Raw genomic sequence first — 17,538 nt, 5'->3', positions numbered from 1 at the left:
TTCAGGTTACACCTATCATATGTGTCCCATTCGGGAATGGTTTTCTAATTTCGAGGAGCTGGATGGTGGAGTTGTTTTGATGGGTAATAATAATGCCTGCAAAACACAAGGGATAGGTAAAATCTGTTTGAAGATGCATGATGAACAGTCAGAGAATTAAGTGATGTTCGGTATGTACCGGATATGAAGAAAAATCTCATCTCACTGGGTGCATTGGAATCCAAGGGTCTCAAGATCACCATGGAGGGTGGAGTTCTTAAAGCTGTGTACGGGGCACTGGTGGTGATGAAAGGTACAAGACGAAATAACTTGTATTTCTTGCAGGGGAGTACAGTTATTGGTGGAGCAGCTGTCACCGAAGCTGCTGACGCAGATAACACAGACACCACGAGGTTATGGCATATGCGTCTTGGGCATGCTGGTGAAAAAACGTTGCAAGAATTAGTGAAGCAAGGCTTATTGAAAGGTGCAAAGGCATGCAAATTGGAATTCTGTGAGCATTGTGTGTTAGGTAAGCAAACTAGAGTAAAATTTGGCACTGCTATTCACCACACTAAGGGCATTATTGATTATGTTCACACTGATGTTTGGGGACCTTCCAAGAATGCATCTTGGGGAGGTAGCCATTATTTTGTCTCCTTTATTGATGACTTCTCTAGAAGAATATGGGTGTACATCATGAAGCGTAAAGATGAAGTCTTTAAGATATTCCTGAAGTGGAAAAAGATGATTGAAACGCAAAGCGGTCGAAAGATCAAGACTCTCAGATCAGACAATGGGGGTGAATATAAGTCTGATCCTTTCTTGAAAGTTTGTCAAGATGAGGGTATTGTGAGGCACTTCACGGTTGGGGAGACACCGCAACAGAATGGGGTGGCGGAGCGCATGAACCGTACTTTGCTTGAGAAAGTTCGGTGTATGTTGTCTAATGCTGGATTAGGCAAGGCATTTTGGGCTGAGGCACTCACTTATGCAAGCCATCTCATTAATCGATTGCCAGCTGCTGCGAATGAGGGCAAAACGCCCATTGAGGTATGGTCTGGTAAACCTTGTACTGATTACAAGTTTTTACACATATTTGGTTGTCCTGCTTACTATTATGTCAGAGAAAGCAAGTTGGATCCAAGAGCAAAGAAAGCTCTATTTATGGGCTTTAGCACTGGCGTGAAGGGATACCAACTCTGGTGTCCAGATGAGAAGAAATTTGTTGTAAGCAGAGATGTGACTTTTGATGAGGTTGCTATGGTTAATCAGAACAAGCATGAAGGTGAAACTGAAGCGACCGAGACCATGAGTAGCTCAAAGCAGGTGGAGTTACTGAAGACTCCAGTTGTTCCAGTAAGGTATGATGTTACAAACACCAGTCCTACAATTAATTCTGATGATGAGGACGAGGATGATGAAGGGGAGGCACCTACCCAAGAGCATCCACAGCAACAAGACTATATTGCAACCAGAAGATCTAGAAGGGAAATTCGAAAGCCTGCTCGATTTACTGATATTGTGGCATATGCACTTCCTGTTATTGAAGATGACATTCCATCCGCCTACAAAGAAGCTGTCATGAGTTCAAAGTGCGAGTTGTGGAAGAAATCTATGGATGAGGAGATGAAATCTCTTCATAAAAATGAGACTTGGAATCTGGTTCAGTTACCAAAGGGGAAGAAAGCAATTGGTTGTAAATGGGTGTATGCCAAAAAGATGGAATCTTTGGGAAAAGACAATGTAAGATTCAAAGCCAGATTGGTAGCTAAAGGCTACGCTCAGAAGGAAGGCATTGACTACAATGAGGTATTTTCTCATGTAGTAAAACATTCTTCTATTCGTATTCTGTTGGCTTTGGTTGTGCAGTTTGATCTTGAGTTGGCCCAACTTGATGTCAAGACTGCGTTCTTACATGGTGATTTGGAGGAAGAGATTTATATGTCTCAGCCAGAAGGTTTTAAGGTTGCTGGAAAGGAAAATTGGGTTTGCAAATTGGAAAAATCATTGTATGGCTTGAAGCAGTCTCCAAGACAATGGTACAAGCAATTTGATGGATTTATGATCGGGCAAAAGTACACAAGAAGTCACTATGACCATTGTGTATACTTTCGCAAACTACAAGATGGAACCTTCATTTATCTGCTTTTATATGTTGATGATATGCTTATAGCATGTAAGAGCAAAGTGGAGATTGAAAGGTTGAAGACTCAACTAAGTAATGAATTTGAGATGAAGGACTTGGGAGAAGCTCGGAAGATACTAGGTATGGAAATTGAAAAAGATAGAGCGAAGGGCAAGATTAGTCTGTGTCAGAAGCAGTATTTGAAGAAGGTACTACAACGTTTCAGGATGAATGAAAATTCAAAACCGGTTAGTACACCTCTTGCCTCTTATTTCAAACTTAGCGCTTCTATGTCTCCTAAAACTGTTGAAGAGAGTCAGTACATGGCTCAAATTCCTTATGCAAATGTTGTTGGTAGTTTGATGTATGCTATGGTGTGTACTAGGCCTGATATTTCACAAGTTGTTAGTATTGTCAGTAGATATATGCATAATCCAGGAAAAGGGCATTGGCAAGCTGTGAAATGGATTCTACGGTATATTCTGGGTACTGTGGATGTTGGTTTATTGTTCCAGCAGGATAAAGTTACTGGTCAATGTGTTGTTGGATATGTGGATTCTGATTACGCAGGTGATTTGGACAAGCGTAGGTCCACTACTGGTTTTGTATTCACTATTGCTGGAGGTCCAGTAAGTTGGAGGTCGATTCTGCAATCTACAGTTGCTTTGTCGACTACTGAGGCAGAATACATGGTTGTGACAGAAGCTATAAAGGAAGCCATCTGGCTTCAAGGGTTGCTTGATGACTTAGGGGTTCAACAAGACCATGTGGATGTTCATTGCGACAGTCAGAGTGCTATTCATTTAGCAAAGAATCAAGTTCATCATGCACGTACGAAACACATTGATGTGAGGTTCCATTTTGTTCGTGAGGTTATTGACGAGGGAGATATTCTTCTTCAGAAGATTGAGACCGCTAACAATCCTGCGGATATGTTAACAAAGCCAGTTTCATTGCACAAGTTTAAGCACTGCTTAGACTTGATTGGCATTTGTAAAATTTGTTGATTGCCCCATGGGGGATTGGGAGACGACTATTAGGAGTTCTACTTAGAGGGTTTGAGCCAAGGTGGAGATTGTTGATTATTGGCTCAAACAAAGTAGTCTAAAACCAACAATTGATTTCGGCTACTTTTGTGGTCAAAATTGTTGGTTGGCATGCTACATGTGGGAAACAAAAAAATTACATGCATTTGTGCCTAACTCTTTTGACTTGATGGTAGGCCTTTGGCCATTGATGTCTTTGAGAAGCTTTTTCTTTGGCTATAAAAAGGGAGCAAGGTGCAGCCCATAAGCATTGAGAAGTGATAGGAAAAAGGAAGAGAGAAAAATAGCAAGAAGCCATTCGGCATAGAGAAGAATTTTCTCAAATTGTCTTGCTTTGTATTTTTGTTTTTTTTTTCTTCCTATTGTAAGTGTGAGAGCTTGGGTTATTTGGGTCTTTGGGAAATTGAGTGATAAACACTATTGTATGTTCTCATTGATTATAGTGGAATACTCCGTCGTCTCCAAACTGGATGTAGGCATTGCCGAACCAGTATAAATCTTGGTGTTCTTGTTGATGTTGGTTTTGTTTCTGTTCTGTTTTACTATTCACTTACAGTCGAATGCCACTTCCGCACAACAAACACCACATGGCCATGACTCCTATGGTAGACCTGACCAAGTCCTGTCAACAACAACATTAACAAAGTAGTCTTCCAAGCACTTGAAATTACCTGTAGCTTAGATTTTTCATGAAAGTTTAGGTTAATTTTAGGATTGAATTTGTCACATCCCGACCCGGGGCGGATCACTTCCCGGGCCCGCTCCACCACCATAGCACGATATTGTCTGCTTTGGGCCCCGACACACCCTCAGGTTTTGTTTTTGGGAACTCACGAGCAACTTCCCAGTGGGTCACCCATCTTGGGAGTGTTGTGGCCTCCTTCTCGCTTAACTTCGGAGTTCCTACGGAACCCGAAGCCAGTGAGCTCCCAAAAGGTCTCGTGCTAGGTAGGGATGAGAATATACATTTAAGGATCGCTCCCCTGGGCGATATGGGATGTTACAGAATTCCCTCGAAATATAACTAAAAATTAAAATAAAAGTTAGGTTACTAGTGTTTGGAATCAGCTTACACGAAAAGTAGAGATGCACTTTCTGCAATCCTGCACCGATGAAGAGCAAGAAGATTGAGAAATAATAGGATGAAAATATATAAAAAAAATCTGTTAAAATAAAAACTGAAAACAATTCCAAACAAACTAAAATGCGAAAACAAACATCCTCCAAGTAAGAAGTGCGAGCAATTAACCTTCACAATCCAATCAGGTGGATCACATTCAGAAAAGCTTGATACGAGTTCTTCTTTTGGAGCCCGTTTGATAACCATCTTGCATCGAAGACCCGCAGGCACTTGCTCTCATCGTCCCTCCTGTTCTAACCTTGTCCGTGGGTTTCTCGCCCTTGTTCTTCATCTTTGTCATTAGCCGGTCTAGACCAAATATATCGGCTTCAGACTCGACAGGTCCATCTCTTCTTTCTGACGCCCTCTCAGCAGTTCCTTCAAACCCTTTGTCCGGTTTGAAGCGATCAGTCTTCGTAATCTTATCCAAATGCTCATCCGCGCCGCCATACATTTCACTATCAACATCTTTTTTCGGCCTGTACAAGGTTGAGAGCATCGGCTGAGCAGCAAACAAGCCCTTGTCATATATATTGTACTGGTCATCTGTGGCAAAACCGGAGTCCATTCCTTTCTCCTGGTTGAACAGCCTATGATCATACATAACTTCTCCCCCTCCGCCGCCTGCACCTCCAACATTAGCCATGCCTAGGGCAACTTTCTCGCTAACATCCCGATCTCTATCTGTTGTAACCCTACTCTTCTTCCCCGTTGCGCCATCTTTTGCCTCCAACCTTCTCTTCCTTTCCCTCTCTACATGCATCTCCTTGCGAATTTTGTTCCGCTCCAACCTCCCTTCTCTTTCCTCCCTTGTCTCCTTTGGCATATCGGTCTCCATTCCTCCTTTGCCAGATGGGTCAATGGATACCGATACGCCACCAATTCTTTCAAAACGAGCCTTCCGAGCTAATTCCCTAAACTCCTGCTCCTTCCTTTCCTTCACCTTGATAATAATTTCTTCGTGAACTTTAGATCTCATAGCCAATGCCTCTTTAGCCTTCTTCTCCGCTACATACAAAGCCTCAGAAAACTTGTCAAAATTATCGTAATTCACCTGAACATCTTGAAGCCCTCTCCCATCAGCCGCAAGACGTTTGTCCAACGGAATTGTATACCCTTTTGGGTTCTTCCAGTTCGAAACACACGGAGGAATATTCCAGCCCTTCTTGTCCTTCTCACTCACCGGTCGAGGAGGTGAATGCATGACCGGCACGGGTGGGGAACCGGAAGGCCTAGGAACACGCTTGTGCTTAAACTTCGGAGGCTCTAGTGGGTCCACTGGCATCTCCACCATCTTTATCATCCTCTCCTTGGCGCCAGAATTAAATGCCGCCGATTTCTGCGACGACCTATACTTGATCAGTTTCGAGTCTGTCGACTGCTTTGCCACGTTGTTCGGTTGTGCAGCGCCCAATTTCGCATTCACGATCTTCTCCAGCGCCGCTCTCGTTTCCGCTGCAGTTTCTTCAACCTCCTTCTGCAACTCCTCGTCCTCATCTTTCTCGACCATCACCTCATCCTCATTCTTCAAAATTTTCGGCACGAGATCCTTGTATTGGGAGTAGACAATTTTTTTCGAGTTCTCGTTCTGCTTAACAAGGGCATCATACGCAATTTTCCCGTCGGCATGAACTGAAACTGGAAGAATACTCGTTCCAGATTTCGACATGTTCCTGCCCATGCCTAGAGGGTGCTGAGCTATGTGAACCTCCGGGAACGCACCGCCGTCGCCAAAGTCCTCTACCTTCCTAGGAACAAACCCTTTACGCTTCGGGTATTGAGGTATAGGGTTATGTTTGACGACAGCAGCAGCAGGTCTTTCTTCCGCCACGGCAGAACCGCCATAGCGCTGCTTGCCCCACGGATCATTCGGGTGATCGTAGAAAGTTGCTGCGCGATCGCCGCCGGAAGCGGAAGACTGTTTCAGAGCCGCCATGGTCTTAATTACTCAAGTCACAACCTAAACCAGACTGCAAAAGAAACAAGAAAACCAAAACGAAAATCAGAACACGACTTCTATGAACGAAAATTGTGATTCCACATACAGCATGTATGTACGTTTATATAGATAGATGTACGAGTTTAATTTCCTTATCATTCTGGGATTAGGATTCCGCCTACAGCTTGTATCCAAAGCAAAAAAGGATTCCATATACAACTTGGAAAAATTACTCACATTAACCGCCGGAATCTTATTAAACGGACAACTAAACCGCCTTTTGCATTTCAATATGCGTAGTTGTAGTTGTAAACAGGGTCGTCTCTGAGATTTTGGAGCCCTGTACGAAATTTATAAAAGCGCCCCTCATTAAGATAGTCTTAAAAAATGTAGGACAATGTATTGACGCTAGAAAACAATCACTTAAATCAAAACAAAGTTTAGCACTCACTGATTGCAAGTTTAAAAATGTCATTAATAATAAGTAAAAAGAGCTACAAACATAACGTTCACTAAATAATCAAAAGCAGTTCAATCTTAAACAACCAAACAAGAAAACAAAGTTCAAAAACTCTAACTTTAAAGTTTCATTTGAATATGTAACATTATTATATGATAATATTGAAAAAAATACCATTTTTATGGTGTATTATTGGCACTCAAAATATCTTATTGTACTCTAAATTTTTATATTTAGAAAGAAAAAAAATTACGCTTAAGATGAGATTTTAAAGTGCTAACAAAATCAAATTTTGAATATAGAATATTATTTCATAACAAAAGCAATTTTAAATATATAATATTATTACATATAAATATTAGGTGACAAAAATTTTGAAGGCCCTTAAAAATTTTATGGCCCTGTGCGACTGTACCTTTCGCATCCCCTCAACGCCCCCTCTGGTTGTAAATCACCAAACTGCTGTCTAGAACCTTCAGATATGAAGCCACTAATTTAACAAGGCAAAATATGATAAAAACGTTCAGATAGAAAACGGTGAGAAAATTCCACTAATATCTCATGGAGATTACAAAAGTGTATCACTCACAAACCCAAACCCCAAATACGCCTAAGTTTACACACTCACAAATATAAAAGAAAACAAATGATTTCATAAGGATTCGACGTAACCTAGGAGTGCCGGCTGTCGACTACCTGACAAATGATACTGGTACAAAATCCTAGATTCACTCCCTTCTCCTCATTCACCTCTTCCTATCTTTTTCCCCAAACCCCCTTGTTTTCTTCTCCCGCAAACTCCAAAACTTTCTCTCCCTCGTATCTCAATTCTTATTTTCTTTTCCTTTACTTTAACCGTCAACTTTATCTCCCTCATATCCCATCTCTGTGCGTTCGAACTGCACCCTCCCATTTGCTCTTGTAATACTAAATATAAAGACTCCCCCTCAACCACTTCTTAAACGCTCTCTATGCAAAACTAAATGCACACCAAACAAAGTGTGTTGGAGAAGTCAAATAAAACACACGAGTGTGCTTAGGAAGTCACAGCAGCATAGGTGAAACAACTTGAAGCAAATTGTTAAACTAGAGCCAATTTGTCAACAAATCCACATAAATATTGAGACAAATTAAAAGCCAACACAAGCGATCGATATACGAATTCACGATCTGAATAGACAAAATATGTTATAAGAAGGTTTTGAGTTAATAAACAATCATGGTTGAGATATATAGCAACTAGATAAGACCCACTGAAAATAAAAAACCCCATGACAACAAAGACAATTGAGCACTGAATAGCATAACGATTTCTTCTGATGAAGCCCGTTTGAAAGTCATTTCTCATCCACCACCAACACTTGCTCCCATTGTCCTCGTGTTCCATCCTAGTCCGTGGCGTTCTCAGCCTTCTTCATCTTTGTTATTAATCGGTCCAGACCAAATAGATCGGCTTCTTCAGCAACATCCCTCTCAAACTCAACCGGTCCATCTCTTTGTCCTGCTGCCCTCTCATCAGTTCCTCCAAACCCTCTGTCAGGTTTGAAGCCACCTGTCTTCCTAATCTTATCCAACTGCTCATCAGCGCCGCCATACATTTTGCTATCAACATCTTTCGTAGGCCTGTATAGGGTTGAAATTGTAGGCTGGGACATAATCAAGCCCTTGTCGTAAACATTGTGCTGATCATCTGTGGCAAACCCTGAGTCCATTCCTTTCTCCTGGTTGAACAGCCTATGGTCATACATAACCTCTCCCCCTCCGCCGCCCGCTCCTCCAACATTGGGCATGCCTAGGGCAACTTTCTCGCTAATATCTCGATCTCTATCTCTAGTAGTTTTACTTTTCTTCCCCATTGCTCCATCTTTTTCCTCCAACCTTCTCTTCGTTTTCCTCTCTCCATGCTTCTCCTCACGAATCTTAGTCTGTTCCAACCTCCCTTGTCTTTCCTCTACCGTCTCCTTTGGCACATCCGCATCCATTCCAGCTCTTTCAGAACGAGCTTTCCGAGCTAATTCCCTCAACTCCCTCTCTTTCTTTTCCTTCTCCTTTTTATTGAGTTCTAGCTTAACTTGATTTATTGCTTCGATTTCCTCCCTAGCCTTCTCCTCCGCTACATACAAAGACTCGGCGAGCTTTGCAAAATTATCATTAATCAGAACATCATGAAGGCCTCTCCCATCAGCCACAAGACGTTTGTCCAACGGAATTGTATACCCTTTCGGGTTCTTCCAGTTTGAAGTACATGGCGGAATCTTGGTCCATTCCTTCTGGTCCTTCGAACTCACAGGCCTGGGAGGTGATTGCATGACTGGCACGGGCGAGTAACCAGAAGGCCTAGGAACACGCTTGTGCTTGAACTTTGGCGGCTCAAGTGGGTCCACAGGCTTCTCCACCATCTTTATCATCCTCTCCTTGGCGCCGGAATTAAACGCCCCTGACTTCTCCGACGGCATGAACTTAAAATATTTCAAGTCCGACGATTGCTTGGGCACATTATTCGGCTGCGCACCGCTCAATAATACGTTCATCGTTTTCTCGATTGCCGCTTTCGTTTCCGCTCTAGTCACCTCTTGCAACTCCTCCTCCTCCTTCTCATCCTTATCTATCTCCTCATCCTTTAAAATTTTCGGCACCAGATCCTTGTGTTGGGAGTAGACAATTTTTTTCGAATTCTCAAACACAAGAACGTCATACGCAATGTCCCCATTGGCATCAACTGTAACTGGAAGAATCTTCGTCCCGGGTTTTGAGATCTTATCCCTCCCCATGCCGAGAGGGTACTGAGGCATGTGAATCTCCGGAAATGCACCGCCATTGCCGAAGTCTATGTTCCGACGCAGTGTCAAAGCCGACATGGTGATAAAGCTCCTTCAAACCCTAAATCGCAAAAAGCAAACGGACGTGACTAAAAAATCCTGAAATAAGATTTTCGGATCTTTTCAACAACCGGAATAAGTAATCTAAACTTTTGAAATTTCATCCAATAATCTACTTGTTTGATTTATAATAATTTTTTATCGTTAGATAAAATTTTAAAAATCTGAATTACTCTTTGGTGAAAGAGATCCGGAGAGAATCTCTTTCAAAAAATCTTAGGCAGACCAAAAGTATGAAACCATAACTTTAGAGAGATTTTTCAATGTGATCAGAAAATTGGATAGTACACTACGTGTCATTATATAAAATTACAAACACGTGTCACTATACAAAAAGTAAGATATATGTGTTAAAAAGTTAATAACTTAAAAAATAAAATTTCTCATTATTTATATAAAAATACATAATGTATCATCTGTATTCCAATCATAAATAAATTTTTTTCCTAATTTTAAATAGAACAAAAAAGAGTAAAAAAATCCAAAATTGAAAAAGCCCAACCAAATGGTAATTTTGGTTTGATTTTCAGTTTTACCTAAAAAATCGAACCAACTAAAACCAAACCAGCCGCACAATGAATCTGGGCCCAAAGCAGTTGTAAGGAATGAATTGCACCGCTACCATCAGAGAAACTCATTATATTATTAATACGGTCTGATACATCAAATTATAATATAATTGGATGCAATTTTTCTTTTTAAATTTCCAAACAATTATATTATGACATTGGTCCACCCAACTTATATTTTTGCCACACAAAAAAATCTCTCACTATTAAAACCTACTCCACTTATCATATCACGCCACGTGACATATTGCGTAGCGCGAAACCAATCACGAGCTTTTACTCCTTGCAATGACTATAACAAAAAGCCACGTATACGTGCACAAGGACACTTCTGTCAAAATACATCAGGGGCATTTTAGTCATTTCATCAATTCATCTCCCCTCCCTCTGCATAGTGTTACAAAGTCTTCTCCCCCACTTGGTTTTAGTCGCTGCCCGCAAAAACCCTTCCTCCTCCTCAGACCTCAGTCTCCTCCTCCATCGCTCTTCCAAAAGCTCGGAGCTTGATTTGGCCGTCAATGGCGGCATCGGAGACCTCCAACGGAACGACCTTGAGGCACGCTTTTGGAAATGTCCTCTCCTTCTTCATCCTCATCCTGATCGGCGTCCTCGCATTTTCGATCCGGCTCTTCTCTGTGAGCTCTTCGACCATTATATTATTATCTGGATCTAATCGTTTACAGATATCAAAATCCAGCGTTGCTCGGTTTTTTTGGTTAAAATCCAGCGTTGCTTGTTTGACAGCCAAGAAAATGCAGGAAAATGCGTCGATGTTGAAATTGTATATCTATTGATGTACATATATATATGGTTAAATTGTACAAATTATACCACTTTGCACTTGATTATTTACTCTTGTGAATTACCGAACTGAATGGTGCTTCGTAATTACTTTGACATGTGTTATCTGTAAATTGTTGAGTTCTAATTGTTGTAGTTTTGATTTGTCATTCGCATTTACATTTCTCAGTAATCAAAAGGAGTGTAACTATGTATTCATATCGTCCTCATGTTCGTGTTTCGGTGTGAATTGATGTGCAGGTTATAAAGTACGAGAGTGTTATTCACGAGTTTGATCCGTACTTCAATTACAGAGTCACTCAGGTTTGGTTCTTTATCTGGTTTAAGATTGGTTTACCGTCAAGTATACAGATTTTTAATTTTTTTTTTGCCTAAATACAGTTTACCCTGCGTAAAGCGGGAGCCTTGTGCACTGGGTACGACCTTTACAGTTTAACCTGTCTTGCACTTGGACATATAATTCTAGCTGAATAAGATGGCGTTGCTAGTGGATTATATGTGCTTGAAAGTTTTGAAATTTATTATGAGTGCATGCGTCGATTCATCTTATTATAATGTAGTGACGGGAGGCTGTATAAAAGATGACAGATTTCTTTGTTGGTTTCAGTTTCTGACGAAGAATGGAATATACGATTTTTGGAACTGGTTTGATGACCGAACCTGGTAATTTCGAATTTTTCTGGCTTGTCAAACCTCATGGCAGGGTTCTTGTTTTGATTTCTTAGATTACGTAATTCAGCAATATGGATTTAAACTTTCTTAAATTTACATTCTAGGTATCCTCTTGGTCGTGTGATTGGTGGAACTGTTTACCCTGGATTGACCTTGACAGCAGGATCCCTATGGTGGTGAGCATCACTAGAAATGCTAGAAAAAAAAAAGTTTATTTTCATTCGGGTTTTAACTACTGAGTATGTGTTCCCCACAACCCTAAAGGAGAAAAAGGAGAAGAGAGAAAGGACCTACTTTACAGTGATTCTTGTTTTAGCCAATATTTATGATTCATTGCCCTCTTATTCTCTTATCAGGTTTTTGAATTCATTGAACATTCCTCTTTCCGTGGAAACTATCTGTGTATTTACTGCCCCTATATTCTCTGCTTTCACATCGTGGGCAACTTACCTGCTGACTCGGGTTTGTATTCAAGCCTTAGTTATTTTGTAGATTTTGGTTACTGTCCTCCAATATTATGATGATTTCAATTGCCTCTTTCTTCAGGAAGTTAAGGGTGCTGGTGCTGGACTAACAGCTGCTGCTCTTATAGCCATGGTAAATTACATAGCGGGTAATTTTAACTCTACAACATTTGGAACAGGTAAAAGCAAATGCTTAGCTGTGCTTGTTTTATGTTTTTGTTTGCAGGTCCCGTCATATATTTCTCGGTCAGTGGCTGGAAGCTATGACAATGAAGCTGTAGCTATTTTTGCTTTGATCTTCACTTTCTATCTTTATATAAAGGTTAGATTTCGAAATGATTACTTAATTCATTCATGTTCTATTAATGTATCAAAATGCGGTGGTGGTTTATGAATAATGATCGGATTTTGTTCACTGATGAGTTTATATCATTGGCATATGGTACACGAATAATCTATAATGTGCTTCAAAAATACTGCTTGAATATTTTCTTACTACATTATACATCATATGCAGACTCTGAATACAGGGTCCCTCTTCTATGCAACTCTTAATGCCATAGCGTACTTTTACATGGTAAGTATAGGTACTAGTGTTGTTTTTGGTTTTGTAGTTTTATGAATTCCTCTGATATTTATTTTGATTGCATTTTGTTTCATTGTTTCAGGTTTGCTCTTGGGGAGGCTACACATTTATTATTAACCTTATTCCAATGCATGTGCTTCTTTGCATTGTAACTGGCCGCTACTCTTCTCGTCTATACATTGCATATGCTCCTCTTGTAAGTATCCACAATACTAATGAAGCTAACTATGATTGAAAACAAGTGGAACATGCATTTGGCACTAAAATTGAAGAATGCATGTTAACATTCTCATGCTTTAACAGTTTTGAGCTAGAAATACTAGATGGAAAAGAAGGGTGAAAATTAAATTCATATGGTTAATAGGAAAATTATTAAATTCATACTATCTGATTGTAAAATACTTTAGTCAAGATTCATTTACCATGTTGATTTTTTTATTTTATTTTTTTATTTTACTTTTTGAAAAGAATTTGCCATGCTTATTCTCTCCTTTAATATGTCATCATTTACTAAGATGTGAGAAAAGCTTAGTACGTAGTTGATTTCCCTTTGAACTTTCTGACACCTGTCTCTGAATTTTGAAACACTGGGATAATTGTAAAGGACGTGACATTAGGTCAGTTCTATCTACTTCAAAATGACATTTTTGGTTCCTAATTATAGCTTTCTCAATGCAGGTTGTTTTGGGAACGTTGTTAGCGGCTTTGGTGCCGGTGGTTGGATTCAATGCAGTCATGACATCAGAACATTTTGCTTCCTTCTTGGTGAGCATTTCCCAACTTTCTTTTCTCATTGACTTCTCATTTTATGATGCGGGAGCTTGTCTTGGCTACGGCCTGTAAATGTCTTCCTACTGAGATAGTATGTTCTTGAGATGCTTGCTCGCCTGTTTCTAGATTTGTCTTGTAATGATCATTATTCTACTTTTTTTATAAACCTTGGAACTCATAAGAGTGTATGTTATCTTGGACTGATCCACTTATAAAAGTTTGACTTTCATAAAGCAGTTGTAAAATATAGGTCGTGCTTTTATGGACTTTGATGTTTGATAATACCAATTGAAGGGTTTCAAGCTTTGAATGAGTAGAAGTTAAAGAAAAGATTGTATAAATAAGGAACTGATTAGAAGTTAAATATAGATAAGAGTTGAGATGAATATGTCAACGATATGGTGCGGTCCACTCTGCTTTCTTCATTTTGTCCATAAACTAGATTTCTTGTACTTTGTATCACTGCCTTTCATGTTAGTTGTATATATTGACAATATGTTTTCTTGTTGCTATATTTTCTTTTGCAGGTTTTTATTATTTTACATGTGGTCGCTCTTGTGTACTATATCAAAGGGATTCTCTCTCCGAAAATGTTCAAAGTGGCTGTCACGCTTGTAGTATCCATTGGCCTGTATGCTTCACTTGTTCTGTCCTCAAAATTTATTAAGGTTCTCAAACATTGAACACACAATTGATCTCTATGCCTCTCACGTTACTTTTTCCAGGCTAGTATGTTTAGCTGTGGTAGCAGTACTCGTAGCTCTGGTAGCTTCAAGCCCAACAAAGGGATGGAGTGGGCGAAGTCTAAGTCTACTTGATCCGTAAGTACATAATTCGCTAGTTATGTGTGTTCTTTGTTTGTTAACCTTTGGTTTAATGGACGAACTGACTTGACTGAAGCAGAAATTTCAATGGGGGCGCAACTTAATTTGGAGTAACTGGTTCCGAAATTTTCCAAACATCTGGCTCTGGTCTGATATATTATTCAGAGGGCCTGATGCGGCAAGCTAATTCTTTTAGAATGCATAATACGGCAAGCACCAAAATACATCTCAAATTTGGAATTCCAAAGTAATTTGGTAAATGACTTGGTAATATCGTATTTGCTAACATAATGGGGTTCACAGGAAAAAGTAAGTGGATCACTAGGATAATTTGGATTCTTTTTGGTGTCTATAGTATTACCCTTTTAGAATTCACCCCCCTTCTGGTCCCTCAAGGCCAGCAGCGTCCCAACTTGAGATGTTAGTCACCATTTGACCTGTTTGTATTCTATAACTTGTCATGAATACTTGTGCTGCCTAACTGAGAGACAAATGACAAAGTAACTTTTATATGTTTGTATTTTATTTTTTCATTTCAGAACTTATGCGAGCAAGTACATACCAATTATTGCTAGTGTTAGTGAGCACCAGCCTCCTACTTGGCCCTCTTACTTTATGGATATTAATGTGTTGGCCTTCTTGGTTCCAGCTGGAATTATTGTAAGAATCGAATCTGAAAACCATACTTTTCTTTTAGTTTCTCAAGTCACTATATTTTGATTTTTATTCATATATTCATGTTCCTTACCACTGTTTTTACGGTTTATATCTGTTGGTAGGCATGCTTTTCACCCTTATCAGATGCAAGCTCTTTTGTGATCCTCTATATTGTAACATCAGTATATTTCTCTGGAGTCATGGTAAGGAACTATTATTGGCATGGTTAACTTCAATTTTTCTTCCCATTTTCATGATATTTCATATTAATATTGTTGTTCACCAATATTACAGGTGCGACTTATGCTAGTACTTGCTCCAGCAGCGTGCATCATGTCTGGGATTGCTCTGTCTGAAGCTTTTGACGTTTTCACACGATCAATCAAGTTTCAGTTACCCGGTCTTCTAGTGCCTTCCCAAGTTGATGTAAGCTTCTTACTTTCCACTGCTGGTCTTCCTTCACCAAGCCGTTGTTATAAGTTTTACAGGGATAGCATTGATTTTGTCTTTTTGACTTTCAAGGCAGGGGAAACCAGTTCCGAGAACACTGTATCCCAGAATGAAGTGCCGAAAACAGATAAAAGAGCAGACACATTAAAGGAGAGGCCCTCGAGAAAGAACAGGAAGAAGGAAAAGGAACCAGTTGAAAAGCCTTCCATTAAATCTCAAATTGAAAAGAGGCTTCTGGTTTTACCATTTGAGGGATCTATTCTTGCTATATTTCTACTTGTGTTGCTTGGAGCCTTCTATGTGGTAAATAAATTTTCTTCGTTCTCCATTTTGTGTGATTTAAATCACATATCAGTTCTGGTTCCGATGTATATCCATACTGTATGCTGTAGTATGTTATGGCACTCAAAGTTATACATTCTTCAAACCTTAGACAATTTCCGGGGGAAATATATCTTCCTTATCAACTTTAACAGTGAGTTAATTGAGGACCTGTGGGAAAAAGACATGCGACTCCTCTGAAGTTGAGCCATCATTCATTTTGTAGGTTCATTGTGTCTGGGCAGCAGCAGAAGCTTATTCAGCCCCGTCTATTGTTCTAACATCTCATTCACATGATGGTCTTCATGTTTTTGATGATTTTAGAGAGGCTTATGCGTGGCTAAGCCACAACACTGAGGTGGATGATAAAGTGAGTTCTTCGCCATATTCTTTTTATCCCCTGTATCAACTCAGTTTAATTTGACAGACAAAAACTGTACTGTTTGTCAAATGAAGATACTAACTAATATTCGTTTTTTCTATAAACTTGTTGCAGGTTGCCTCTTGGTGGGATTATGGGTACCAAACTACTGCCATGGCTAATCGCACTGTCATTGTTGACAATAATACATGGAACAACACGCATATTGCAACCGTGGGTACTGCCATGTCTTCTCCAGAAAAGGAAGCTTGGGAAATTTTCAACTCGTTGGATGTAAAATATGTCCTCGTTGTTTTTGGAGGTTTGTTCCTTTTTGGCATGATATGATAGTATAAAAAGAAAGTAAAACCTTATTCTGATAGATAAACTTTACCTATCAGGTCTTGTTGGCTACCCCAGTGATGATATTAACAAGTTCTTGTGGATGGTCCGAATTGGAGGGGGCGTATTCCCTCATATCAAGGAACCTGATTACTTAGTGAGTCCCTCATTTCTTTCATCTTCATTTTTATTTTCTAACTGGTTATGATTTGAGACGTTTCATTAACCATGTTGTGTATTGTCTTCGTTTCTAAAGAGGGATGGCCAGTATCGCATTGACAATCAGGCGACCCCCACCATGCTAAATTGTCTCATGTACAAGCTCTCTTATTACAGGTCTGCATTTTCGCAACATCGCTTGCTGATTTGTAGAGTTTTTTTCTTAAATTCTTTGTTTCTTTGTTCCGGCTGTGAGTAATACAGTGCATCTTGTGTTCTTTTACTTTAGGTTTGTGGACACAGACGGTAAAGGCTTTGATAGGGTGAGGCAAACAGAAATCGGAAAGAAACATTTCAAACTTACTCATTTTGAAGAGGTCAGACGATCTTTTAGTTTGAGATTTTTATCTGCAACAATATATATTTGAGTAATGCGACCCTCAATTGATTATTCAAAACTTAAACACGCTGGTTTCTGATTACGTTGTGGATCTTAATCAACGTAGGTGTTCACAACTCACCATTGGATGGTTCGGTTATACAAACTAAAACCACCAAAGAACAGGATCCGAGGAAAGACAAAGAAGTCAAAATCGGTATGTATTAGATCATCGCTCTTCCTCAGTAGTGTCGATTTGTAATGGCTATCAGTTCTATCGATGTAACAGGAACTGAATCTGTTTCCTTTGCAGAAATCGAGCTCAACGAGTAGCACAAAGAAGAGCGGAACGAAAAGGAATCCTTGGCATTAATCTGTGGTCACGTATCTGTAATCTCATATAACATATATACAGAAACGCTGAGAGGGCCTCTGGAGAAAGTGATTGAGAGCAGGCATAGTTTTAGTTGATCATTTCTTACGAAACGCAAATCGATCAAAAGATTTTGTAGCCACTTGTGATATGGATCTTGACTTGTATATTCGTTTTACAGCATAATCTTTTTAACATATTGTTTAGGCGAAAAACCACGGGCAAAATCGGACTACTTACACCGGCGATAACTGGAAG

The 17,538-nt window shown here is 39.7% G+C and overlaps 3 protein-coding genes across 3 annotated transcripts; 1 reads left to right on the top strand and 2 right to left on the bottom strand.

Annotated features, from left to right (window-relative positions):
- Positions 1-4,398: 4,398 nt before the first annotated feature.
- LOC103452876 (SNW/SKI-interacting protein A-like) lies at positions 4,399-7,584 on the bottom strand. The gene is made up of 3 exons (XM_029097422.2): positions 7,088-7,584; positions 6,450-6,552; positions 4,399-6,243 (listed from the first exon to the last, which is right to left on the bottom strand). The coding sequence occupies exon 3, from the start codon at positions 6,207-6,209 to the stop codon at positions 4,431-4,433; it is 1,779 nt and encodes a 592-aa protein (XP_028953255.1). The 5' UTR covers positions 6,210-6,243; positions 6,450-6,552; positions 7,088-7,584; the 3' UTR covers positions 4,399-4,430.
- Positions 7,585-7,890: 306 nt separating this feature from the next.
- Positions 7,891-9,708, bottom strand: LOC103452868 (SNW/SKI-interacting protein-like). The gene has a single exon (XM_029099186.2). It carries the CDS (start codon positions 9,528-9,530, stop codon positions 8,061-8,063), a length of 1,470 nt encoding a protein of 489 aa, XP_028955019.1. The 5' UTR covers positions 9,531-9,708; the 3' UTR covers positions 7,891-8,060.
- An 810-nt stretch (positions 9,709-10,518) lies between these two features.
- On the top strand, positions 10,519-17,466 carry LOC103449627 (dolichyl-diphosphooligosaccharide--protein glycosyltransferase subunit STT3A). Its single transcript, XM_008388961.4, has 23 exons — positions 10,519-10,755; positions 11,162-11,224; positions 11,529-11,584; positions 11,698-11,769; positions 11,950-12,055; positions 12,140-12,190; positions 12,284-12,379; positions 12,575-12,634; positions 12,726-12,839; positions 13,322-13,408; positions 13,942-14,045; positions 14,140-14,235; positions 14,778-14,898; positions 15,018-15,098; positions 15,190-15,321; positions 15,418-15,648; positions 15,893-16,036; positions 16,163-16,349; positions 16,429-16,526; positions 16,626-16,705; positions 16,818-16,905; positions 17,035-17,124; positions 17,221-17,466. The coding sequence occupies exons 1-23, from the start codon at positions 10,639-10,641 to the stop codon at positions 17,278-17,280; spliced, it is 2,334 nt and encodes a 777-aa protein (XP_008387183.2). The 5' UTR covers positions 10,519-10,638; the 3' UTR covers positions 17,281-17,466.
- Positions 17,467-17,538: the final 72 nt, after the last annotated feature.

This window comes from Malus domestica, chromosome 02, assembly GCF_042453785.1.
Source record: "Malus domestica chromosome 02, GDT2T_hap1".
NCBI classification, from domain to species: Eukaryota; Viridiplantae; Streptophyta; class Magnoliopsida; order Rosales; family Rosaceae; genus Malus; species Malus domestica.
This window is presented reverse-complemented; position numbering and strand designations above follow the sequence as displayed.